The sequence below is a fragment of the Ranitomeya variabilis genome, chromosome 4 (genome assembly GCF_051348905.1).
Source record: "Ranitomeya variabilis isolate aRanVar5 chromosome 4, aRanVar5.hap1, whole genome shotgun sequence".
NCBI lineage: Eukaryota > Metazoa > Chordata > Amphibia > Anura > Dendrobatidae > Ranitomeya > Ranitomeya variabilis.
In genome coordinates this window covers 577,386,483-577,413,379 of record NC_135235.1, presented here as the reverse complement: position 1 = coordinate 577,413,379, position 26,897 = coordinate 577,386,483, and the positions used below count along the sequence as shown (strand labels likewise).

At 47.0% G+C, this 26,897-nt stretch overlaps 1 protein-coding gene across 2 annotated transcripts in view; it reads right to left on the bottom strand.

Moving 5' to 3' along the window:
- COL20A1 (collagen type XX alpha 1 chain) overlaps nt 1-26,897 on the bottom strand; it is a 222,022-nt gene that overhangs the window by 95,249 nt on the left and 99,876 nt on the right. For both annotated transcript variants that reach the window (XM_077252937.1, XM_077252938.1), the window contains exons 17-20: nt 13,132-13,271; nt 12,893-13,025; nt 9,674-9,733; nt 8,664-8,711 (exon numbers count right to left, since the gene is read on the bottom strand). In XM_077252937.1, coding sequence (XP_077109052.1) covers nt 8,664-8,711; nt 9,674-9,733; nt 12,893-13,025; nt 13,132-13,271 — 381 coding nt within the window. The remainder of the gene's footprint in view (nt 1-8,663; nt 8,712-9,673; nt 9,734-12,892; nt 13,026-13,131; nt 13,272-26,897) is intronic.

Here is a 26,897-nt window from a genome sequence, read left to right as displayed (position 1 = left end):
CAGGATCCCCTGGTGCCAATGCAAAAGCCCAATCTTGAGGGTCGCCGCGGAGCAAGGAAATCACAATCCCAACCTGCTGTGCAGGGTCTCCAGCAGAACGAGATTTCAGGGACAAAAATAACTTACAATTATTTCTAAAATTCTGAAAGCTAGATCTATTCCCTGAGAAGAATTCCGGCAAAGGAATTCTCGGCTCTGATACCGGAGCATGAACAACAAAATCTTGCAAACTTTGTACTTTCGTGGCGAGATTATTCAAACCTGCAGTTACACTCTGTAGATCCATTATAGACAGGTGAACATAGAGCCATTCAAAGATTAGAAGGAGAGAGAAAAAAAAGAAAGACTGCAGCATAGACAGACTGGCAAGTGATCCAATTAAGAGCACACTAACTACTAGAGAAAAAAAAAAAAAATTTTCAGCAGACTTCTAATTTCTCTCCTTTCTCAGCCAAGGATTTTAACCCTTTAGTGGGCCGGTCAAACTGTCATGATCTCCATGGCCAGAGAACTAGCATAAGCCTCAATAGGAACAAGCTCTTGGAAGATGTAACTATACTGACCATGAACTAAACCTACCGCATCATCTAGAAGTAGCCAGGTAGCATGTCCTACTTTTTATCCCTATATGCCCAGCGCCGGCCGGAGAACTAAATAATGCTAGCAGAGGGAAATATAAGACCTGACTCACCTCTAGAGAAATGCCCAAAAAGGAGACAGAGGCCCCCCACATATATTGGCGGTGATATGAGATGAAACAACAAACGCAGCAGGAAAATAGTTTTAGCAAATTTGAGGTCCGCTTTCTAGATAGCAGAAGACAGAAAGCATACTTTCATGGTCAGTAGAAAACCCTAACAAAACACATCCAGAAATTACTTTAGGACTCTGGCATTAACTCATAATACCAGAGTGGCAATTCCTGATCAACAAGAGCTTTCCAGACACAGTAACGAAACTGCAGCTGTGAACTGGAACCAAAATACAAAAACAAAACATGGACGAATGTCCAACTTATCTAGTAGATGTCTGGGAGCAGGAACAAGCACAGAGAGGCTTCTGATAACATTGTTGACCGGCAAGCATCTAACAGAGAAGCCAGGTTATATAGCGACACCCAGATCTAATCAGAACAGGTGAACAGGGAAGATGATGTCACAAGTTCAATTCCACCAGTAGCCACCGGGGGAGCCCAGAATCCAAATTCACAACAGCTCTGTGTCCACCTGTTTGTAATGGATCTTCAGAGTGTAACTGCAGGTTTGAATAATCTCGCCACGAAGGTACAAAATTTGCAAGATTTTGTTTGTCATGCACCTGTATCTGAGCCGAGAATTCCTTTACCGGAATTTTTCTCGGGGAATAGATCCGGGTTTCAGAATTTTCGAAATAATTGCAAATTATTTTTGTCTCTGAAATCTCGCTCTGCCGGAGACCCTGCACAGCAGGTCAGGATTGTGATTTCCTTGCTCCGGGGCGACCCTCAAGACTGGGCTTTTTCATTGACACCAGGGGATCCTGCGTTGCTCAATGTGGATGCGTTTTTTCTGGCCTTGGGGTTGCTTTATGACGAACCTCATTTGGAGCTTCAGGCAGAAAAAACTTTGATGTCCCTATCTCAGGGGCAAGATGAAGCGGAAATTTACTGCCAAAGATTCCGTAAATGGTCTGTGCTTACTCAGTGGAATGAGTGCGCCCTGGCGGCGACTTTCAGAGAGGGTCTCTCTGATGCCATTAAGGATGTTATGGTGGGGTTCCCTGTGCCTGCGGGTCTGAATGAGTCCATGACAATGGCTATTCAGATCGATAGGCGTTTGCGGGAGCGCAAACCAGTGCACCATCTGGCGGTGTTCACTGAGAAGTCGCCAGAGAGTATGCAGTGTGATAGAATTCTGTCCCGAAGCGAGCGGCAGAATTTTAGACGGAAAAATGGGTTGTGTTTCTATTGTGGTGATTCTACTCATGTTATATCAGCATGCTCTAAGCGCACTAAAAAGCTTGGTAAATCTGTTTCCATTTGCACCTTACCGTCTAAATTTATTCTATCTGTGACCCTGATTTGCTCTTTGTCATCTATTACCACGGACGCCTATGTCGACTCTGGCGCCGCTTTGAGTCTTATGGATTGGTCCTTTGCCAAACGCTGTGGGTATGATTTAGAGCCTTTGGAGACTCCTATTCCTCTGAAGGGGATTGACTCCACCCCATTGGCTAATAATAAACCACAATACTGGACACAAGTAACTATGCGTATTAATCCGGATCACCAGGAGATTATTCGCTTTCTGGTGCTGTATAATCTACATGATGATTTGGTGCTAGGATTGCCTTGGCTGCAATCTCACAACCCAGTCCTCGACTGGAGAGCTATGTCTGTGTTGAGCTGGGGATGTAAGGGGGCTCATGGGGATGTACCTGTGGTTTCCATTTCATCATCCATTCCCTCTGAAATTCCTGAGTTCCTGTCTGACTATCGTGACGTCTTTGAAGAATCCAAGCTTGGTTCGTTACCTCCGCACCGAGAGTGCGATTGTGCCATAGATTTAATCCCGGGTAGTAAATACCCAAAGGGTCGTTTATTTAATCTGTCTGTGCCTGAACATGCTGCTATGCGAGAATATATAAAGGAGTCCTTGGAAAAGGGACATATTCGTCCATCGTCATCTCCCTTAGGAGCCGGTTTTTTCTTTGTGTCAAAAAAAGACGGCTCTTTGAGACCATGTATTGATTATCGGCTTTTGAATAAAATCACTGTTAAATATCAATACCCATTGCCGTTGCTGACTGATTTGTTTGCTCGCATAAAGGGGGCCAAGTGGTTCTCTAAGATTGACCTTCGTGGGGCGTATAATTTGGTGCGAATCAGGCAGGGGGATGAGTGGAAAACCGCATTTAATACGCCCGAGGGCCACTTTGAGTATTTAGTGATGCCTTTTGGTCTTTCTAATGCTCCGTCAGTTTTCCAGTCCTTTATGCATGATATTTTTCGCGATTATTTGGATAAATTTATGATTGTGTATCTGGATGATATTCTGATTTTTTCGGATGACTGGGACTCTCATGTCCAGCAAGTCAGGAGGGTTTTTCAGGTTTTGCGGTCTAATTCTTTGTGTGTGAAGGGTTCTAAGTGTGTTTTTGGGGTACAGAGGATTTCCTTTTTGGGATATATTTTTTCCCCCTCTTCCATTGAAATGGATCCTGTCAAGGTTCAAGCTATTTGTGATTGGACGCAGCCCTCTTCTCTTAAGAGTCTTCAGAAATTTTTGGGCTTTGCTAACTTTTATCGTCGATTTATTGCTGGTTTTTCGGATATTGCTAAGCCATTGACCGATTTGACTAAGAAGGGTGCTGATGTTGCTGATTGGTCCCCTGATGCTGTGGAGGCCTTTCGGGAGCTTAAGCGCCGTTTTTCCTCTGCCCCTGTGTTGCGTCAGCCTGATGTTGCTCTACCTTTTCAGGTTGAGGTCGACGCTTCTGAGATCGGAGCTGGGGCAGTGTTGTCGCAGAAAAGTTCTGACTGCTCCGTGATGAGGCCTTGTGCCTTCTTTTCCCGTAAATTTTCGCCCGCTGAGCGGAATTATGATGTTGGGAATCGGGAGCTTTTGGCCATGAAGTGGGCTTTTGAGGAGTGGCGCCATTGGCTTGAGGGGGCCAGACATCAGGTGGTGGTATTGACTGACCACAAAAATTTGATTTATCTTGAGACCGCCAGGCGCCTGAATCCTAGACAGGCGCGCTGGTCATTATTTTTCTCTCGGTTTAATTTTGTGGTGTCATACCTACCGGGTTCTAAGAATGTTAAGGCGGATGCCCTTTCTAGGAGTTTTGAGCCTGACTCGCCTGGTAACTCTGAGCCCACAGGTATCCTTAAGGATGGAGTGGTATTGTCAGCCGTTTCTCCAGACCTGCGGCGGGCCTTGCAGGAGTTTCAGGCGGAGAGACCTGATCGTTGCCCACCTGATAAACTGTTTGTTCCTGATGATTGGACCAGTAGAGTCATCTCTGAGGTTCATTCTTCTGCGTTGGCAGGTCATCCTGGCATTTTTGGTACCAGGGATTTGGTGGCAAGGTCCTTCTGGTGGCCTTCCCTGTCACGAGATGTGCGAGGCTTTGTGCAGTCTTGTGACGTTTGTGCTCGGGCCAAGCCTTGTTGTTCTCGGGCTAGTGGATTATTGTTGCCCTTGCCTATTCCTAAGAGGCCTTGGACGCACATCTCGATGGATTTTATTTCAGATCTGCCTGTTTCTCAGAAGATGTCTGTCATCTGGGTGGTGTGTGACCGTTTTTCTAAGATGGTCCATTTGGTTCCTCTGCCCAAGTTACCTTCTTCTTCCGAGTTGGTTCCTCTGTTTTTTCAAAATGTTGTTCGTTTGCATGGTATTCCTGAGAATATCGTTTCTGACAGAGGGACCCAATTCGTGTCTAGATTTTGGCGGGCATTCTGTGCTAGGATGGGCATAGATTTATCTTTTTCGTCCGCTTTCCATCCTCAGACGAATGGCCAGACCGAGCGGATTAATCAGACCCTGGAGACATATCTGAGGTGTTTTGTGTCTGCTGACCAGGATGATTGGGTTGCTTTTTTGCCATTGGCGGAGTTCGCTCTCAATAATCGGGCCAGCTCTGCCACTTTGGTGTCCCCGTTTTTCTGTAATTCGGGGTTTCATCCTCGATTTTCCTCTGGTCAGGTGGAATCTTCGGATTGTCCTGGAGTGGATGCTGTGGTGGAGAGATTGCATCAGATCTGGGGGCAGGTGGTGGACAATTTGAGGTTGTCCCAGGAGAAGACTCAGCTTTTTGCCAACCGCCACCGTCGTGTTGGTCCTCGGCTTTCTGTTGGGGATTTGGTGTGGTTGTCTTCTCGTTTTGTCCCTATGAGGGTCTCTTCTCCTAAGTTTAAGCCTCGGTTTATCGGCCCGTATAAGATATTGGAGATTCTTAACCCTGTTTCCTTCCGTTTGGACCTCCCTGCATCCTTTTCTATTCATAACGTTTTTCATCGGTCATTATTGCGCAGGTATGAGGTACCGGTTGTGCCTTCCGTTGAGCCTCCTGCTCCGGTGTTGGTTGAGGGTGAGTTGGAGTACGTTGTGGAGAAAATTTTGGACTCTCGTGTTTCCAGACGGAGACTCCAGTATCTGGTCAAGTGGAAGGGATACGGCCAGGAGGATAATTCTTGGGTGAATGCATCTGATGTTCATGCCTCCGATCTGGTTCGTGCCTTTCATAGGGCCCATCCTGATCGCCCTGGTGGTTCTGGTGAGGGTTCGGTGCCCCCTCCTTGAGGGGGGGGTACTGTTGTGAATTTGGATTCTGGGCTCCCCCGGTGGCTACTGGTGGAATTGAACTGGTGTCTTCATCTTCTCTGTTCACCTGTTCCCATCAAGATGTGGGAGTCGCTATATAACCTTGCTGCTCTGTTAGTTTCTTGCCGGTCAACAATGTTATCAGAAGCCTCTCTGTGCTTGTTCCTGCTTCTAGACAACTACTAGATAAGTTGGACTCTTGTCCATGTTTGCTTTTGCATTTTGTTCCAGTTCACAGCTGTAGTTTCGTTACTGTGTCTGGAAAGCTCTTGTGAACGGGAATTGCCACTCTGGTGTTATGAGTTAATGCCAGAGTTTTAAAGTAATTTCTGGATGGTGTTTTTGATAGGGTTTTCAGCTGACCATGAAAGTGTCCTTTCTGTCTTCTGCTATGTAGTAAGTGGACCTCAAATTTGCTAAACCTATTTTCATACTACGTTTGTTATTTCATCTCAACTCACCGCCAATACATGTGGGGGGCCTCTGTCTCCTTTCGGGGTATTTCTCTAGAGGTGAGCTAGGACTAATATTTTCCTCTGCTAGCTTTATTTAGTCCTCCGGCTGGGCTGGGCATCTAGAATCAACGTAGGCATGCTACCCGGCCACTGCTAGTTGTGCGTTAGGTTTAGTTCATGGTCAGCTCAGTTCCCATCTTCCAAGAGCTAGTTCCTATATATGCTTATGCTATGTTCTCTTGCCATTGAGATCATGACAGCAACCCCTGCGCTGCAAAGGTCCACACGCAGCACTCAGAACCAAACTCCCCTCCGCTACAAAACTTGGAGGTATTAGCGAGGGCTGCTATTTAGTTGAAAATGTTTGTGTGCATATCTTTTGTTACAGGTTTTAAAATGGACAATAGAGTAATGGACGGTGAATTGCTCAAAAACTTTCAAAAGGGGGACCCCTTTGTTTACCCGGGGTCCCCGCTGTTTCAACCATTGAACTGAGAGTCATAAACTGTGCATGACCTAACTTTTGCAACGTTCAAGAGTCCTCACCTCCCATAAAGGGAAGCACTGTTATGTTTAATTGTTTATGCTATTTCAAAATTTTGTGTGTTTTCTGTTAACATGTATTGTTGTTCTTGTTTTCCCAGTCCGGGAGTACTGGATTTAACCGGGGGGGGGAGTGCAGCGCCCCAGAGTCCTGGTCGTTGCAGTAATGTCGCTCTGCCACTAAGGGGAGTGATGTTACGTCTGATTGCACTAAAGGAGTTTCTCTGACCAGGTAACACTCACACTACACTTCACACTCCGGCCACCAGGGGGGGTGGTTCTATCTAGTAGGCGACTCCTCACACTCTGGTAAAACTGGGGGTTGGACAGGAAGACAAGTGTGAAGTAACTGGGAAGAGCTAGTGAGAGGACCTGTCAGGGATGGGATCCTGGCAGACTCCTAAGAGGAGAACTAACCAGTGAACAACGGGAATACAGAAAAGAGGCATTAGGACCAGAAGGAGTCGTGCTGTTAGACCGAGGCAACATCCTTCTGAGGCGCAAACAGTCGGTGGCCGGAACGCCGAGCAAGTAAGAGACTCTAAGTACTACTGCAAACCACGGCCGGACAGCCAATTATAGGTTGGCTGTCTCACACAAATCACCTAAGCAGACAACGGAGGCAGCTGTGGGAGAGGGGCGACTCTAGGGTCCCGGAAGAACTCCAGGCCTACCCCGTCATACGGGTGCGTCCTACCATATCACCTGGGGGACGGAGAGAACGAACATCAGAGACAGACAGAATCAGTTTTGAGGACTATCCCGGGAGCTCAGCAGGGAAGGACTACAACACACAGCGCTAGAAGGTAGACACTGATTCCCACCTGTAAAGAGAACTCCTGATGTGCCTTTGGACCGGCCGGTCTCAAACAGCCCTGTTGACAGCACTCTGGACTGAGGATTCTAAAACCTTCAGTAAAGAGGTAAAGAGACTGCAACCTGGTGTCCTCATTATTTACTACGACCTACACTGCACCGCAATATCACCACCATTTACCACCACCTTTCACTGGACGCCCCTCAGCAGGGTCACGGACCGGGTCTAGCCACCGTGACAACCCCAGAACAGAGACTCAGAGGCCCGGTACCGGGTACCCCTCGGCCCTGCGGCAGTGGGGGCGCTCCACCTCTCCACAAGGAGAATCGCTACCCCAGTCAGTCCTCTCATACAGCCAAATCAGGTCTCATGCTTTGCACTGAGGAGGAGCAACACCCTGAAACACGTGTCTGCAAATTTAGATTCTGGTTCGGCTTTTATCATAAGTCATGTGGAAAGGTTTCCAATTGGTGGCGCTAGAGTTCAAGTCTTCTTCCTCTCTGAAGAGGCAATTTGCAAAAATCGAAGAGGGGCATACTTTTTGTCCATGCCTAAAAGTGATGAGTAAATTAATTTGCTCCTAAATCATTGACATTGAACTCCAACTTCTATTCGCCAAGCTGGACAACTGACCATCCATCAAGCAGAATAAAAAAAAAGATATCAGAGCTGTAGCCGCCCCTTTAAGAGTTCTTTTTTTTTTGTTGCTTCACATTTTTTTAAATGAAATTCTCACGATAGGTCACTATTTTCTGGCACAGAACAGATGAAGACAATCTTATTACTGCCGCTGATTGACATCAGGATCTAATGTTGGGACAGATTGAATTGGCTGTAAAGATAAGAAGTACACGACTCAGAGCAGTTCCCGAAAAGACAAAGTCATTAAAGAACCATTTCAAAGTTCTCAGTAAATACTCGCTCTTCAGTCGTCCTCGGAAGTCAGGTTGGTAAAATAATATTCACACTATTTTAACGTATTTATTTTTCCGGTCAACAATTTTAGAAAGTAAAGCAAGGACTGGATATTTTGCATTACAAATCAATCTTGCAATTGGGTTTCATAAAAAAAAAAAAATTCTATAGCTTTTGTGTTGTACATTCTATTTCTGGCTGCAGAATGAGTTAAATGAGAATCTGTCAGTGAACTTGTTCTAACAATCAAATGGGAGAGTTGATAGATCATTTATCTGTCTTTTTTGGGCACCTTCCTACTGATTTATGATCACAGACCACGTCAAGGTTAAACGTGCATGGAAACAAAAAGTTCATAAAAGTCAAGAAGTGCAAAACTGTATTAAACGTAATTGCAAATGTATTTATTTTTTTGCCCCAAATACATTCATAGAAGTAAAAAAAAATATTGTCTCCCAAAATTGTACAACTTTTAAAGTAGCCACATTCCTTGAAAGCTCATTACACCCAGATCTTCAATAGAAGCTAATATAATTTGTATACAATGAGCTCCCCCTAGTGGCAGTGACAGGCAAATGAGAAACAAGAGAAACATTGATTGGCGGGTTACCCCCTTAGGGCTCTTACCATGAAGTGCATTGTCCACTTCTGTGTCTTCAATCAGTGGGCACAAATCTGTAAGATGCCAAGACAAAATATAGGAATTCTAGATATAAAACATGGAGGGGCCAACGCCACCATTAGGACTATAGCATCAGTTCTGTCCTAGACATCAGCCACATGATTTTTGTATGATCTATACTGGAGCTTTCATGGGTTTGTCCAGGGTACATTTTCCTATTTTTCCTGCTCAAACACAAACCATTCCCTTTTTTATTAGATATCTGGGAACTAAAGAAATAATCAAAAAAGTTTGCCATATGTCTATAAATAAGGTATACCTGAATCATGCAAAAGGAGAATACAAAGTACAAGCAAATGGTTTCATTATCAGCACCTGGTGGCCATAGGTTGAATTGCAGCTGTTGCCTATGTTTAACATACAGTACATGAGATTTCATCATCGACACCTGGTGGTCACAGCTGGTATTGCACCTTTTTAAACTTCTGAGAAAAAAAATGCATCAATTTCCTATTAGTCTACAAAATCTGATCTGAATATAATTTATGAGATTCAACCAGCAGCCGCTAAAGTAGGTTCACGCTCATACTTAACCACTTCTTATCTGGTCTGCTTAGGGGTTATTGTTCATGCCTAGGTAGAGTGTTGTATGGATGTTTCATATCAAATCTTCAGGACAAAAGAGGCAATTTATTCCCTAATTCTATGGTAATTATTCATATCCGGAAGCGCAGAGCACGCCGTATCATGATGAGCTCGGCTCATTTCCCGCATTTCCCTTCTAGGAAATAAATAACTTTTCTAAATTGTAATCAAATTGTCATTTGTGTTCCAGTAAATCCATCCTAACCCTCGGACACAAACTCAGGAATTTTAATGTGAAATTACCAGAAACCATTAGACTAAAAATGCATTTTTTTTTAATTTAATATAGGTCTTAAAAAATGTTCCAGTATAGCTGACGTTTTGATTGGACAACAGCTGTCTTCTGACCTAGAGGGACTGGATTACTCACCGTCGGTGCGGCGCATGGTGAACCCACCTCGGGCCACAGGCATCTTCCTGAGATTCTCTCCTGCACAGGAGAAAGGTGAGGAGTTACACTTTTTCCTATCTCCATAGATTATGAGGGGCCCATAGCAGAGACAGGGCCCCTTTTAGGTTCTGTTTGACACTAACAGACTCCAGATCACCCAAGATGGTAGAGATTCTCAAGACCAACCTGGTAGTAGGTCCCCTCTCTCCAATAGACCCAAAATGGCTTTGCCTACGGCTATGGAAAAATCAACCTTCACGAGACTGAAGGCCCTGAGGGCCTATGAGGCCCTCTGAGAGGAGCCACATGTCAATTAGCTCTGATCTCCATCAATGTAGACAGTGAATAGGAGTCAGCACCTAAATCAAGCATGGAAATGGGGGAACAAGTTTGAAGAAGACATAGGGGGTATGGGTCAGAAATGTTGGGACCCCCAGTTCCACAATGGGGGTAGTAGTGAGCTTTCCACTCATTCCCGGGAGCTTATCATTTATGAAGCTCCTCCACCAGTTATGAGAATGTGTCACTGGGAGGACGAAGTCCAGAGGAGGCCAATTACTTATTATTACCGGCACTAAGAACCCTGATAATTAATGAATGAAGGACAGTTTTCTTCAAAGAAACTATAAAGCCTCGTGTTCCGGCTGCTGTGACTGCGAGAGGAAAGCGAGATCAATCTCTGTCTGACTGTGAAGTAAATGAGGGCTAAATAGTGTGAGAAGCTCATGTGTCCTCCAAGTAGTATGTAGGCCAATCACGTACATAACCAGAGATGGAGAGATAGATAGATAGATAGATAGATAGATAGATAGATAGATAGATAGATAGATAGATAGATAGATAGATAGATAGATGTGAGATAGATTAATAGATTAAGATATATATGAGATAGATAGACAGATCATAGATAGATATATAGATAGATAGATGATAGCTAGATTAATAGATAGATATGAGATAGATGGATAGATGATAGATATGAGATAGATAGATAGAAGATAGATAGATAGATAATAGATATATATGAGATAGATAGATGGATAGATGATAGATAAATAGATAGATAACAGATAGATAGATAGATAGATAGATAGATAGATAGATAGATAGATAGATAGATAGATAGATAGATAGATGATAGATAGATAATAGATTGTGTGATGCAGTGACCCCTGCTGCAGCTAGGGGGCGCTGTGTGTGCTCCTCAGGATATGCATGGAGGCGTTACTGTAATGGTGATAATGAGATAGTGACTGGCATTATTTTAAATGGCAGGTATGTGTCGCAGATGGAGTCTGCGCTGTAAGCCAGTAATGTTGTTGTTCTGGGACTTGTAGTCCCACAAGTATTTGTATAGTTGTAAAGGGAGGCTTGCAGGGTTAGTTGGAGAGCTGACTAACCACACACACCTCCCACCCAGGGGAGGGGTTACAGATATATAATGTGACCATGGTGGTAACATGGTAGAGAGTGTGTAGGTCCTGGAAGGCTTGTGTGTTGGGAGATCCTGGAAGTAGGATCGGATCCCTGAACAGCGCACTGAGAGACTTGTGTGTTGGAAGATCCTGGTAGTAGGATTTCCAGAAGAGCACATGGAAAGGCATGTATGTAGAGTCTGTGATGGCACTGCATTGGGGGAGCTACAGCCCATCTGGGGATCTGGAATGTCAGGTGGCCTGGTGAGCAAGGCATTGTCCGGGACGGTGATCCCAGTTCAGCAGCTTCCCTGGGAGAGAGAGGACTGACAGGAGTCAGCGTGTGGAGCGGGAGCTCCTGGAAGGTAACCCAGAGTCGGGGAACAGTGTGCACTGACAGGGGGTCAGTTAATGAACTGTGCGGTCACCCATGATAACTGGACGGAGTAAGGTCCAGCATGTGTAGTGCCTACAACCTAATGTCGTGTGTGCTATATGAGTAGAGACATTGATATGGCGTACAGACACCCCCCGGGGAACTAGTCAAGGAGGACTGACGGGTGTAGTGTCTGAACTGTGAGTTAAAGCCGTATATTAAGTATTTAAGTTAAAGCTGCAACTTAATGTCATCTGCCTATTGTGTTCCATGAAGTATACACTCACCGGCCACTTTATTAGGTACACCTGTCCAACTTCTTGTTAACACTTAATTTCTATTCAGCCAATCACATGGTGGCAACTCAGTGCATTTAGGCATGTAGACATGGTCAAGACAATCTCCTGCAGTTCAAACCGAGCATCAGTATGGGGAAGAAAGGTGATTTGAGCGCCTTTGAACGTGGCATGGTTGTTGGTGCCAGAAGGGCTGGTCTGAGTATTTCAGAAACTGCTGATCTACTGGGATTTTCACGCACAACCATCTCTAGGGTTTACAGAGAATGGTCCGAAAAAGAAAAAAAATCCAGTGAGCGGCAGTTCTGTGGGCGGAAATGCCTTGTTGATGCCAGAGGTCAGAGGAGAATGGGCAGACTGGTTCGAGCTGATAGAAAGGCAACAGTGACTCAAATCGCCACCCGTTACAACCAAGGTAGGCCTAAGAGCATCTCTGAACGCACAGTGCGTCGAACTTTGAGGCAGATGGGCTACAGCAGCAGAAGACCACACCGGGTACCACTCCTTTCAGCTAAGAACAGGAAACTGAGGCTACAATTTGTACAAGCTCATCGAAATTGGACAGTAGAAGATTGGAAAAACGTTGCTTGGTCTGATGAGTCTCGATTTCTGCTGCGACATTCGGATGGTAGGGTCAGAATTTGGCGTAAACAACATGAAAGCATGGATCCATCCTGCCTTGTATGGAGCATCTTTGGGATGTGCAGCCGACAAATCTGCGGCAACTGTGTGATGCCATCATGTCAATATGGACCAAAATCTCTGAGGAATGCTTCCAGCACCTTGTTGAATCTATGCCACGAAGAATTGAGGCAGTTCTGAAGGCAAAAGGGGGTCCAACCCGTTACTAGCATGGTGTACCTAATAAAGTGGCCGGTGAGTGTATAATGAACTGTGCAGGACCCGGTTTATGACTGCATAACAAACCGCATAGACTGTTTAATAGAGAAAATCGTGCCTGTGTGACTGAGTCCCGTTGCTAAGCGAATGTCCCCCAACACATGCAGTAAGCGCTATCTCACAATAAATAGATAGATAGATAGATAGATAGATAGATAGATAGATATGAGAGAGATAGATGTGAGATAGATAGATAGATAGATCCTTTTACCAGTACTGTAGCGCACTGACGACGCATCACTCTGGGATCCATCCATGTACCGTGCAGATATGGCCACCTGGTATTCTGTGTTATACTCCATATCATAGAGGACAGCCGTGTGCTCGCTGCCAGTGGTGGACATCTGGTAAACATGGAGGACTACAATAACCAGCATGCCTCCCTAGTTTAGGGAATCTTTTTGAAATGCATAGATGTTTTTATTTGGTAGAAATGATAAGTTTTCACACCTGGTTGAGTCGTCCCCCGCTCAGTGGAATCCACTTGATGAGATAGGAGGTCACATCATCCACCCCGGGATCCCATGATACAGTCGCCTTGTCTCCAGAGACATCTGTCACTTTCACACCAGTAGGGGGCGGAGCTTTTACTGCAAAACACAACAAGAGTACAGGCTAGACCCAATAATTTCTGCCTGAGACTGTACGGCTCTAGGATGCTAGAGAGTAGACTGTGAGTAAAAGAGTGCAGTGCCACATGGGGACCGGGCATTTTTGGTATCAAGATTTATGCACATACTCCACATAGCGGGGCTATCAAATGTGACCGCTGCCAGATCCCTCTTGATTTCTGTCACTTTGCACATTCATTACACAAATCCATTAGCGTAGCTACCGGGGGCAGAGGGAGCGGTGACCCTGGGCACCGCGCTCTGAGGGGGCCCACCCGGAGCTACGCTACTGTAACTGTATTGGCGTGCACAGCACACCCATACAGTTACATTCTGCGGCAGAGCAGGGAGAATCGATCTCCCTGCTCTGCCCCGGCCACTATGGGGCCCGTGAGCAGGTGGGGGGGGAGGGCAGTGCCAGCAGTGGGCCCCCCGCCCGTCATCGTAGGTTCAGCTGTATCACCTAGACGCCTATACAGCTGAGCGTATTGATGGGAAAAGGAGCGCTACACTCCCTCTCCCATCATCCCCCTGTCAGCGTCTGACGTCACCGACACTGACAGCGGGCGCGATGACGTCACTGTTCGGTGCCCACTGTCCGGAGGTGTGCGGGCGCTGAGAGCAGGTGAGTATTGGATTTATTGTTTTTATAGGGTGCTTTATATTATACTAGATGGTGGCCCGATTCTAACGCATCGGGTATTCTAGAATATGCATGTCCACGTAGTATATTGCCCAGCCACGTAGTATATTGGCCAGCCACGTAGTATATTGCCCAGTCACGTAGTATATTGCCCAGCCACGTAGTATATTGCCCAGTCACGTAGTATATTGCCCAGCCACGTAGTATATTGCCCAGCCACGTAGTATATTGCCCAGGATCGTAGTATATTGCCCAGCCACGTAGTATATTGCCCAGTCACGTAGTATATTGCCCAGCCACGTAGTATATTGCCCAGTCACGTAGTATATTTCCCAGCCCACGCAGTATATTGCACAGCCCACGCAGTATATCGCACAGCCCACGCAGTATATCACACAGCCCATGCAGTATATCGCACAGCCCACGCAGTATATCGCACAGCCCACGTAGTATATCGCACAGCCCACGCAGTATATCACACAGCCCACGCAGTATATCGCACAGCCCACGTAGTATATCGCACAGCCCACGCAGTATATCGCACAGCCCACGCAGTATATCGCACAGCCCACGCAGTATATCGCACAGCCCACGTAGTATATCGCACAGCCCACGCAGTATATTGCACAGCCCACGTAGTATATCGCACAGCCCATGTAGTATATAGCACAGCCACGTAGTATATTGCCCAGCCCATGTAGTATATTGCACAGCCCACGTAGTATATAGCAATGTGGGCATCATATCCCTGTTAAAAAAGAATTAAAATAAAAAATAGTTATATACTCACCTTCCGGAGCCCCCGGATCCAGGGGAAGCGGCCGGATCCAGGAGAAACGGTTACCGACGCTCCTCGCGCGCTCCGGTCGCAAGAGTGCATTGCAGTCTCGCGAGATGATGACGTAGCAGTCTCGCGAGACCACGGCATAACGCGGTGTATTGCAGCCATTAACCCTGTGTGAGCGCTGACTGGAGGGGAGTATGGAGCGGGCACTGACTGCAGGGAGGAAGGAGCGGCCATTTTTCCGCCAGACTGTGCCCATCGCTGATTGGTGGTGGCTGTTTTGCCGCGACCAATCAGTGAGTTGGATTTCCGTGACAGACAGAGGCCGCGACCAATGAATATCCGTGACAGACAGACAGAAAGACAGACAGACATACAGATGGAAGTGACCCTTAGACAATTATATAGTAGATAGAGTCTGTCTGCCTATGGGGAGGGTGTGTCCAGTATACTATAGGGTCTGCCTATGGGGAGGGGGGAGTATGCAGTATACTATAGGGTCTGCCTATGGGGAGAGGGTGTGTGCAGTATACTATAGAGTATGCCTATGGGGAGGGTGTGTGTGCAGTATACTATAGAGTCTGCCTATGGGGAGTGGGTGTGTGCAGTATACTACAGAGTTTGCCTATGGGGAGGGGATGTGTGCAATATACTATAGGGTCTGCCTATGGGGAGGGGTGTGTGCAGTATACTATAGAGTCTGCCTATGGGGAGGGGATGTGTGCAGTATACTATAGAGTCTGCCTATGGGGAGTGGGTGTGTGCAGTATACTATAGAGTCTGCCTATGGGGAGGGGATGTGTGCAATATACTATAGGGTCAGCCTATGGGGAGGGGTGTGTGCAGTATACTATAGAGTCTGCCCATGGGGAGGGGGGGTGCATTATACTATAGGGTATGCCTATGGGGAGTGAGTGTGTGCAGTATACTATAATGTCTGCCTATGGGGAGGGTGTGTGTGCAATGTACTATAGGGTCTGCCTATGGGGAGAAGGGTGCCATATACTATAGAGTCTGCCTATGGGGAGGGGGTGTGTGCAGTATACTGTAGGATATGCCTATGGGGAGGGGGTGCAGTATACTATAGGGTCTGCCTATGGGGAGGGGGTGTGTGCAATATACTATAGGGTCTGCCTATGTGGAGGGGTGTGTGTAGTATACTGTAGGGTCTGCCTATGGAGAGGGGGTGTGTGCAATATACTATAGTGTCTGCTTATGGGGAGGGGATGTGTGCAATATACTAAAGAGTCTGCCTATGGGGAGGGGGTGTGTGAAGTATACTATCTAGTCTGTCTAGGGAGAGAGGGTGTGTGCAGTATACTATAGGGTCTCCCTATGGGGGTTGCATTATACCATCAAGTCTGCCTATGGGGAGAGGGTGCGTGCAGTATACTATAGAGTCTGCCTCTGGGGAGAGGGTGTGTGCAGTATACTATAGGGTCTGCCTATGGGGAGGGGGTGTGTGCAGTATATTATTGAGTCTGCCTATGGGGAGGGGGTGCATGCAATATACTATAGAGTCTGCCTATAGGGAGGGTGTGTGTGCAGTATACTATAAAGTCTGCCTATGGGGAGAGGGTGTGTGCAGTATACTATAGGGTCTGACTATGGGGAGGGGGTGTATGCAGTATATTATAGAGTATGCCTACGGGGAGAGGTTGTGTGCAGTATACTATAGGGTCTGCCTATGGGGAGGGGGTGTGTTCAATATACTTTAGAGTCTGCCTATGGGGAGAGGGTGTATGCAGTATACTATAAGGTCTGCCTATGGGGAGGGGGTGTGTGCATTATACTATAGAGTCTGCCTATGGGGAGGGGGTGTATGCAATATACTATAGGGTCTGCCTATGCGGAGGGGGTGTGTGCAGTATATTATAGGGTCTCCCTATGGGGAGGGTGTGTGTGAAATATTCTATAGGGTCTGCCTATAGGGAGGGGTGTGTGTGCAGTATACTATTGAGTCTACCTATGGGAGGGTGCAGTATACTTTAGAGTCTGCCTATGGGGTGCATTATACTATAGAATCTGCCTATGGAGAGTACATTATGCTATAGAGGCCTACGAGGCGTTCAGTATACTATATTGAGAACTATCTGGTACATTATACTATATGGAGGCTATCTAGGGGGCCACCATACAGTGTGGAGATTACAGTGAGGGAGCCATCATACAGTGTTGGAGCCATTAAACAGTTTGGGGGCTACTAAGCGGTCAGAATACTGAATACAGCGAGGGGTCATTATACTGTATATAGGGGAGTTGTACAGGGGAGAGACTCGGGACTAGTGTTGAGCATTCCGATACCGCAAGTATCGGGTATCGGCCGATATTTGCGGTATCGGAATTCTGATACCGAGTTCCGATATTTTCAGTATATCGGATACCGGAATCGGAAGTTCCCATAATTCAGCGCCATAATTCAGCCAATGAGGAATGTTTAGAAGTGTGGGCACATCCTGTTCTGCATGGTAGGCATGTAACTACTGGCATGGCTGTGATTGACTGCTGAAATGATATCATGATGCACTATAAAAGTCGCCGCTGCCATTTTGGGCTCACTCTGCTGTGAATTCAGTTAGGGACAGGATGCTGTGTTCTCACTGAGGGCCAGTTTAGAGATAGCGATTTGCTTCATTGTGCTTTACCCAGGCTAATTTAGCAACCGCTGTGTGAGAACCTTGCTTTTGCCTTGCAGCGCTGTTCACAGCTGTCTGCAAGGTCTCTGTGTGTGTGAGTGCACATCGCTCTGTAGTCTGTACGCAGCCACAGCCAGTTGTAGTCAGCTCAGGGTGTGTCACTGCCTCATACTGTTCAATCCATTGTCCTTTTTTGCAATTAGTGCAGCCTGCCGCACATTTTTTCAAATATTTCCTATTAGTGGCTTTCCATCCGTATCCAGCTAAATTGTGGAAAAACACTATATAGGATAACAGAGGAGCTTTTTTTGGCCTTGCAGCGTCATTTACAGCTGTCTGCATGGTCTCTGTGTGAGTGCACATCGCTCTGTAGTCTGTCCGCAGCCACAGCCGGTTGTAGTCAGCTCAGGGTACGTCACTGCCTCATACTGTTCAATCCATTGTCCTTTTTTGCAATTAGTGCAGCCTGCTGCACATTTTTTCAAATATTTCCTATTCGTGGCTTTCCATCCGTATCCAGCTAAATTGTGGAAAAACACTATATAGGATAACATAGAGGAGCTTTTTTTGGCCTTGCAGCGCCATTTACGGCTGTCTGCACGGTCTCTGTGTGAGTGCACATCGCTCTGTAGTCTGTCCGTAGCCACAGCCGGTTGTAGTCAGCTCAGGGTGCGGCACTGCCTCATACGTTCCATTGTCCTTTTTTGCAATTAGTGCAGCCTGCTGCACATTTTTTCAAATTTATCCTATTAGTGGCTTTCCATCCGTATCCTGCTAGATTGTGGAAAAACACTATATAGGATTACATAGAGGAGCTTTTTTTGGCCTTGCAGCGCCGTTTACGGCTGTCTACACGGTCTGTGTGTGAGTACAGCTCGCTCGGTAGTCTGTTCTGCGGAAAAAAACGAAAAGTTTATAAAGTTCACCAAACACTCCACTTTAGAGTTGTGTAGGCCACATTAGCTCATATTAAAGTCTAGTCCACACTTGATAAAATTAGTGTTCCTTATACCTGTTAGCAGCTGTTCAGGAATAAGCACACTAAGCTCTTAGTACTTTTCTGCCTATCTTTATCAGTCTACCAAGATGAAGAAGGCAGGGAGTAAGGCACGTGGGCATGGGCGTGGAGCAGGGAGAGGACGTGGGGATTCTGTGCCTGCTGCGGGCACCGGTGAATCATCATCCCCCAGTTTTAGCAGGGAACAGTCCTTCATGCGCAGCTTTGTAGGAGCTCGCCGTGCCCCGCTGCTGCAGGACGAACAAATTGAAGCCGTTGTTGGATGGATGGCAGCTAATGCATCGACTTCAATTAATGCCACATCCTCTCAGGCACAGAGCACTGAAGAGAACCCACCTGTCTCTTCACCACCTGCCAAATTGCCCAGGCAGTCAGAGAGCCCAGGAGAAGAGCCATCTCTACTTCTGTTCTCTGAATCTCTTGGCTTGGAAACAGGGGGCCAGCCAAGCAGCATTGGAGAAATGGAAGAAGAGGCAGTATGCAGTGATGCCCAACAGCTTTGTCTCTCTGACTCTGAAGAGACGGGTGGGCCAGTGCCTCCGGTCAGCACACCTCAGTACGCATCTGATGATGAGACTCAGGTGCCACTTTCAGGTGCATACTGTGCTGCCGAGACTACCCAGGAGAAGCAGTTGGTGGAAGAGGGTAGTGTAGATGATGAGGTCCTTGACCCATCATGGCGTGAGGTGTTATGATCCCAGTGGCTGGGGATCACAGGATATACTAGCTAAGTAACTAAACATAGACACGAGCTCTAGGGAGGTGGTAACTGGACTGACCGCAAAACCTGATCCTATCCAAACACACTAAAGGTAGCCGGTGAACGTGCCTAAAATCCTGGACGTCTCGACGCAGCCTGAGAAACTGACTACCCTTAAAGAGAAAGCAAGACCTCACTTGCCTCAAGAGAAATAACCCCAAAGATATAGGAAGCCCCCAACAAATAATAACGGTGAGGTAAGGAGAAAAGACACACGTAGGAATGAAAACAGATTCAGCAAATGAGGCCCGCTAATACTAGATAGCAGAAGACAGATAGCGAACTGTGCGGTCAGTAAAAAACCCTAACAAAATATCCACGCTGAGAAATCAAGAACCCCAACACCAACTAACGGTGTGGGGGGAGAAACTCCGCCCCCCAGAGCTACCAGCAAGCTGGGAAATCACATATTAGCAAGCTGGACAAGAAACATATAGAACACTGATGATCAAAAAATGAACAAAACGGAAACTTAGCTTCTCTTGAAGAGACTGGGAGCAAGGTAGTCAGAAGGAATCAGAATAGCACTGAATACATTGACAGCAGGCATAGACTGAGAGTCCAAGTGAGCTTAAATAGAAAACCAGCCCACAGATAACGAGACAGCTGATGCCAGTCACAAACCTGCAGAAAGACAGCACTCACACAGTACCACTTGTGACCACAAGAGGGAGCCCAGAAATAGAGTTCACAACAGTACCCCCCCCTTGAGGAGGGGTCACCGAACCCTCATCAAGACCCCCAGGGCGATCAGGATGAGCCGCATGGAAGGCACGAACCAAATCGGCCGCATGGACATCAGAGGCGACAACCCAGGAATTATCCTCCTGACCATAGCCCTTCCACTTAACTAAATACTGAAGCCTCCGTCTGGAAATACGAGAATCCAAGATCTTCTCTACCACGTACTCCAATTCGCCCTCAACCAGCACCGGAGCAGGAGGCTCAACAGAAGGAACCACAGGCACCACATACCTCCGCAACAAAGACCTATGGAACACATTATGAATGGCAAACAATGCTGGGAGGTCCAAACGAAAAGACACCAGGTTAAGGATTTCCAAAATCTTATAAGGACCGATGAAGCGAGGCTTGAATTTAGGAGAGGAAACCTTCATAGGAACATACCGAGAAGACAGCCATACCAAATCCCCAACACGAAGTCGGGGACCAACACCGCGACGGCGGTTGGCAAAGCGCTGAGTCTTTTCCTGTGACAACTTCAAATTGTCCACCACATGGTTCCAAATCTGCTGCAACCTATCCACCACAGAATCCACCCCAGGACAGTCAGAAGGCTCAACCTGACCCGAGGAAAAACGAGGATGAAAACCAGAATTGCAGAAAAAAGGCGAAACCAAAGTAGCAGAACTAGCCCGATTATTAAGGGCAAACTCGGCCAATGGCAAAAAAGTCACCCAATCATCCTGATCAGCAGAAACAAAACATCTTAAATAAGTTTCCAACGTCTGATTAGTTCGCTCGGTTTGGCCATTCGTCTGAGGATGGAAGGCCGACGAAAAAGACAAATCAATGCCCATCTTAGCACAAAAAATCCGCCAAAATCTGGACACAAACTGGGATCCTCTGTCAGACACAATATTTTCAGGGATGCCGTGCAAGCGAACCACATTCTGAAAAAATAAAGGAACCAAATCGGAGGAGGAAGGCAACTTAGGCAAGGGCACCAAATGGACCATTTTGGAAAAACGATCACACACCACCCAGATGACAGACATTCTCTGAGATACTGGAAGATCTGAAATAAAATCCATGGAAATGGGCGTCCAAGGCCTCTTCGGGACAGGCAAAGGCAAAAGCAAACCGCTGGCACGAGAACAGCAAGGCTTAGCCCGAGCACAAATCCCACGGGACTGCACAAAGGAACGCACATCCCGCGACAAGGAAGGCCACCAGAAGGACCTAGCCACCAAATCTCTGGTACCAAAAATCCCAGGATAACCTGCCAACACCGAAGAATGAACCTCGGAAATAACTCTGCTGGTCCATCTATCTGGGACAAACAGTCTCTCTGGTGGGCAACGGTCAGGTCTATCAGCCTGAAATTTCTGCAGCACTCGTTGCAAATCTGGGGAAATGGCAGACAAAATCACTCCCTCTTTGAGGATACCAGCCGGCTCTGAAACTCCTGGAGAGTCAGGCACAAAACTCCTAGAAAGGGCATCAGCCTTCACGTTCTTCGAACCAGGCAGGTACGAGACCACGAAGTCGAAACGGGAGAAAAACAACGACCAACGAGCCTGTCTAGGATTCAGGCGCTTGGCAGACTCAAGATAAATCAGATTTTTGTGATCAGTCAAGACCACCACACGATGCCTAGCTCCCTCGAGCCAATGTCGCCACTCCTCAAATGCCCACTTCATAGCCAACAACTCCCGATTACCAACATCATAATTCCACTCGGCAGGCGAAAACTTTCTTGAAAAGAAGGCACAAGGCTTCATCACAGAGCCATCAGAGCTTCTCTGCGACAAAACAGCCCCTGCTCCAATCTCAGAAGCATCCACCTTGACCTGGAAAGGAAGAGAGACATCAGGCTGACATAAGACTGGAGCTGAAGAAAACCGGCGCTTCAGCTCCTGAAAGGTTCCACTGCCGCAGGAGACCAATTAGTCACATCAGAACCTTTCTTGGTCAAATCCGTCAAGGGCTTAACCACGCCAGAAAAATTAGCGATGAAGCGACGGTAAAAATTAGCAAAACCCAAGAACTTCTGAAGACTCTTAACAGATGTAGGCTGAGTCCAGTCATGAATAGCCTGGACCTTGACTGGGTCCATCTCAATAGTAGAAGGAGAAAAAATAAAACCCAAAAAGGAAACCTTCTGTACTCCGAAGAGACATTTTGAGCCCTTCACAAATAAAGCATTACCACGCAGGACCTGAAACACCATCCTGACGTGCTTCACATGGGACTCCCAATCATTAGAAAAGACCAAAATGTCATCCAGATACACAATCATAAATTTATCCAGATATTCTCGGAAAATGTCATGCATAAAGGACTGAAACACAGAAGGAGCATTAGAGAGTCCAAAAGGCATCACCAAGTACTCAAAATGGCCTTCGGGCGTACTAAATGCTGTTTTCCATTCGTCCCCCTGCTTGATACGCACAAGGTTATACGCACCACGAAGATCTATCTTGGTGAACAAACTGGATCCCTTAATCCGAGCAAACAGATCAGACAATAATGGCAAAGGATACTGAAATTTGACCGTGATTTTATTTAGAAGACGATAATCTATACAAGGTCTCAGAGAACCATCCTTCTTGGCCACAAAAAAGAATCCTGCACCAAGAGGGGAGGAGGATGGGCGAATATGTCCCTTCGCCAAAGACTCCTTTATATAACTCCGCATCGCGGCATGTTCTGGTATAGACAAATTAAAAAGTCATCCCTTAGGGAACTTACTGCCAGGAATCAAATTTATAGCACAATCACAATCCCTATGAGGAGGCAGGGCACCGGATCTGGGCTCATCAAATACATCCTGGTAGTCCGACAAAAACTCAGGGACCTCAGAAGGAGTGGAAGAAGCAATTGACACGAAAGGGACATTGCCATGAATCCCCTGACAACCCCAACTTGACACAGACATAGCTTTCCAATCCAGAACTGGATTATGGGCCTGCAGCCATGGCAGACCCAAAACTACAACATCATGCAAATTATGCAGCACAAGAAAGCGAATCACCTCCTGATGTACAGGAGTCATGCACATGGTCACTTGAGTCCAATACTGAGGCTTATTCTCAGCCAATGGCGTAGCATCTATTCCCCTCAGTGGAATAGGAAATTCCAAAGGCTCCAGAACAAAACCACAGTGCTTGGCAAATGACAAATCCATAAGATTCAGGGCAGCACCTGAATCCACAAAAGCCATAACCGAGTAGGATGACAAAGAACAGATTAAAGTAACAGACAAAATGAACTTAGGCTGTATAGTACCAATGGTGACAGGTTTAGCGATTTTTTTTAAGCGCTTAGAACATGCTGAGATAACATGAGTAGAATCACCACAGTAAAAGCACAACCCATTTTGACGTCTATGACTTTGTCGCTCAATTCTAGTCAGAATTCTGTCACATTGCATTGACTCAAGTCTCTGTTCAGAGAACACCGCCAGAGGATGCGCAGATTTGCGCTCCCGCAAACGCCGATCAATCTGAATGGCCAAAGCCATTGAATCACTCAGACTTGCAGGCGTGGGGAACCCCACCATAACATTCTTAATGGCTTCAGAAAGACCCTCTCTGAAATTTGCAGCCAGGGCACACTCATTCCATTGAGTAAGCACTGACCATTTCCGAAATTTTTGACAGTACACCTCAGCTTCATCCTGACCTTGAGAGATAGCCAGCAAAGCCTTTTCTGCCTGGTTCTCAAGATTATGTTCCTCATAAAGCAGTCCAAGCGCCAGAAAAAACGCATCCACATTCAGCAATGCAGGATCTCCTGGCGCCAGAGAGAAAGCCCAATCTTGAGAGTCGCCGCGTAACAAGGAGATAACAATTTTAACTTGCTGAGCGGAATCACCAGAGTAACGAGGTCTCAAAGATAGAAACAATTTACAATTATTCCTAAAATTCAGAAACCTAGATCTATCTCCAGAAAACAACTCAGGAATAGGTATCTTTGGCTCAGACATAGGGCTATGAACAACAAAATCCTGAATATTTTGCACCTTTGCAGCAAGATGATCCACACTAGAAGTCTGACTCTGAATATCCATGTCTGCAGCTGAGCTCAAAACCACCCAGAGATTAAGGGGATGAGAGAAGCTAGACAGACTGCAGCAAAGGAGGGAAAAAAAAAAAAAAATTGTACTCAGGACTTCTTTTATCCCACTTCATGCGATGCATTAAACACTTTTATGGCCTGCTGTACTGTTATGATCCCAGTGGCTGGGGATCACAGGAAATACTAGCTAAGTAACTAAACATAGACACAAGCTCTAGGGAGGTGGTAACTGGACTGACCGCAAAACCTGATCCTATCCAAACACACTAAAGGTAGCCGGTGAACGTGCCTAAAATCCTGGACGTCTCGACGCAGCCTGAGAAACTGACTACCCCTAAAGAGAAAGCAAGACCTCACTTGCCTCAAGAGAAATAACCCCAAAGATATAGGAAGCCCCCAACAAATAATAACGGTGAGGTAAGGAGAAAAGACACACGTAGGAATGAAAACAGATTCAGCAAATGAGGCCCGCTAATACTAGATAGCATAAGACAGATAGCGAACTGTGCGGTCAGTAAAAAACCCTAACAAAATATCCACGCTGAGAAATCAAGAACCCCCACACCAACTAACGGTGTGGGGGGAGAAACTCAGCCCCCCAGAGCTACCAGCAAGCTGGGAAATCACATATTAGCAAGCTGGACAAGAAACATATAGAACACTGATGATCAAAAAATGAACAAAACGGAAACTTAGCTTCTCTTGAAGAGACTGGGAGCAAGGTAGTCAGAAGGAATCAGAATAGCACTGAATACATTGACAGCAGGCATAGACTGAGAGTCCAAGTGAGCTTAAATAGAAAACCAGCCCACAGATAACGAGACAGCTGATGCCAGTCACAAACCTGCAGAAAGACAGCACTCACACAGTACCACTTGTGACCACAAGAGGGAGCCCAGAAATAGAGTTCACAACAGTGAGGTACAGGAAGGTGGTGGGAGCAGCTCTGAGGAAGAGATTCCCCGAACGGGCCAAAGAGGGAGAGGGAGGGGGAAGACTGCGGTTCCTGTAGGCTCCATTTCGGCACCCGTTAGGAGCATGCCTCTTCCAAAAGCCAAAACGGGCGCTCCCAAGACTTGCAGTGCCTGGTCCTTTTTTGACACAGTTGCAGATGACATTTGCTTAGTCAAATGCAAGGTGTGTCATCAGAAAGTCAAAAGAGGGAAAAGTGTCAGCAACCTCAATACCACAAATATGTGGAAACATGTGCGGACCAAGCACGCGGTGGAGTTACAAAAACACACTGAAGACCTAGGCCAACCAACAGCTCCTACCACCTCTTCAGCTCGTGTTGTTGCCTCTTCCTCCAGCTCACACACAGCTGGTTCAGCTTCCTCACAGGATCGCCATGGAAGAACCTCTGGCACTGCTGTCCACAGACCCAGTGTAATTCCACCCACAGCACCACGTTCCCAGTCATCCTCACACTCCCAGCCCAGTCTACAGCCATCGGTAGCACAGGCATGGGAGAAAAGGCGGCCATTCTCGGCAAACCACCCCTGAGCACAGGCTCTGAATGCTGGCATTGCAAAACTACTGTCCCTTGAAATGCTGTCATTCATGCTGGTGGAGACTGACTGCTTCCGTAACTTGATCGCATTGGCAGTCCCGCAATACAATGTGCCCAGCCGCTTTTATTTCAGCAGGCAAGCCGTTCCTGCCCTGCACAAGCATGTGGAGGGACACATAAAACACGCGCTACTGAACGCCGTCAGTAGCAAGGTCCACCTCACCACCGATGCATGGACCAGTCACCATGGACAGGGCCGATACTTTTCCCTCACTGCCCATAGGATTAATGTTGTAGAGCCGGGTACAGATTGTGCAAGTGGCGCAGGACGTGTTCTGCCAACTCCAAGGATTGCAGGAATCCAGTCTGTACGCATTGACTCCTCCTCATACTCAAGTTCCTCAGAATCATCGCTGCAGGAGCCGTCACAGTCCACCTCCACATGGACCCGTGAACGTTTACCTGTTATGACCTGATATGAGCACAGCCGTGGCAAAACGTCAACAGGCCGTATTGAAATTAATTTCTTTGTGGAATCAAAGCCACACAGCGCAGGAGCTCTGGAATGCCATCAAGCAGGAGAGCGACGTGTGGTTTTGTGCCAGCGAATCTCCAGCCAGGCATGGTAGTGTGTGACAATGGCCGAAATCTGGTGGCAGCTCTGGGCCTATGCAACCTCACTCACATCCCATGTCTGGCACATGTGCTCAACTTGGTCGTGCAGAGTTTTTTGAGGGACTATCCGGATCTTGATGCACTGCTGCACAAGGTCCGCCTAGAGTGTACTCACTTGCGGCGTTCCAGCATGGCAAGATCGCGCCTTGCAGCCCTTTAGCGCCGATTCCGCCTTCCGGAACATCGCATCATATGTGACCTACCCACCAGGTGGAATTCCACATTACATATGTTGGAGCGGTTGTGTGAGCAGCAGCCAGCAGTAATGGAGTAGCAGCTGCATCAGACGCAAAGAAGTCGCACTCCGCTCCGTTCAGACTTCACAACCACTGAGTGGGCCACTATGAAGGACGTCTGCCAGGTTTTGCGTTCCTTCGATGATTCCACGCGGATGGCAAGTGCAGATGATGCACTAGTCAGCATGACTGTCCCCCTTATCTGCCTGCTTCAACAAACACTGCAAGCGCTAAGGGATGATGTTGTGGAAGAGGTGGAGGATGAGGAGTCACCAATTCCTTCAGCTTCTGGACAGTCAGCGCTACGTGGTTCCTCACAAAGGCCTAGGCAAGGGACACTTTGTGAGGAGGATGAGGAGGAGTCAATGGAGGAGAAAGACATCAGTCCAGAGGAGGGAGTTATACAATTCTCCAGTAGTCAGTGTGTAGAGCGAGGGTGGGGCGATGCAGAGCAGGCAGAGATCACGCCTCAAGCAGGGGACAGTGTTTCTTGGCCAGTTGGCAGTCTGCAGCACATGGTTGATTACATGCTGCAGTGGCTGAGAAACGACCGCCGCATCGCCCACATTCTCAACACGG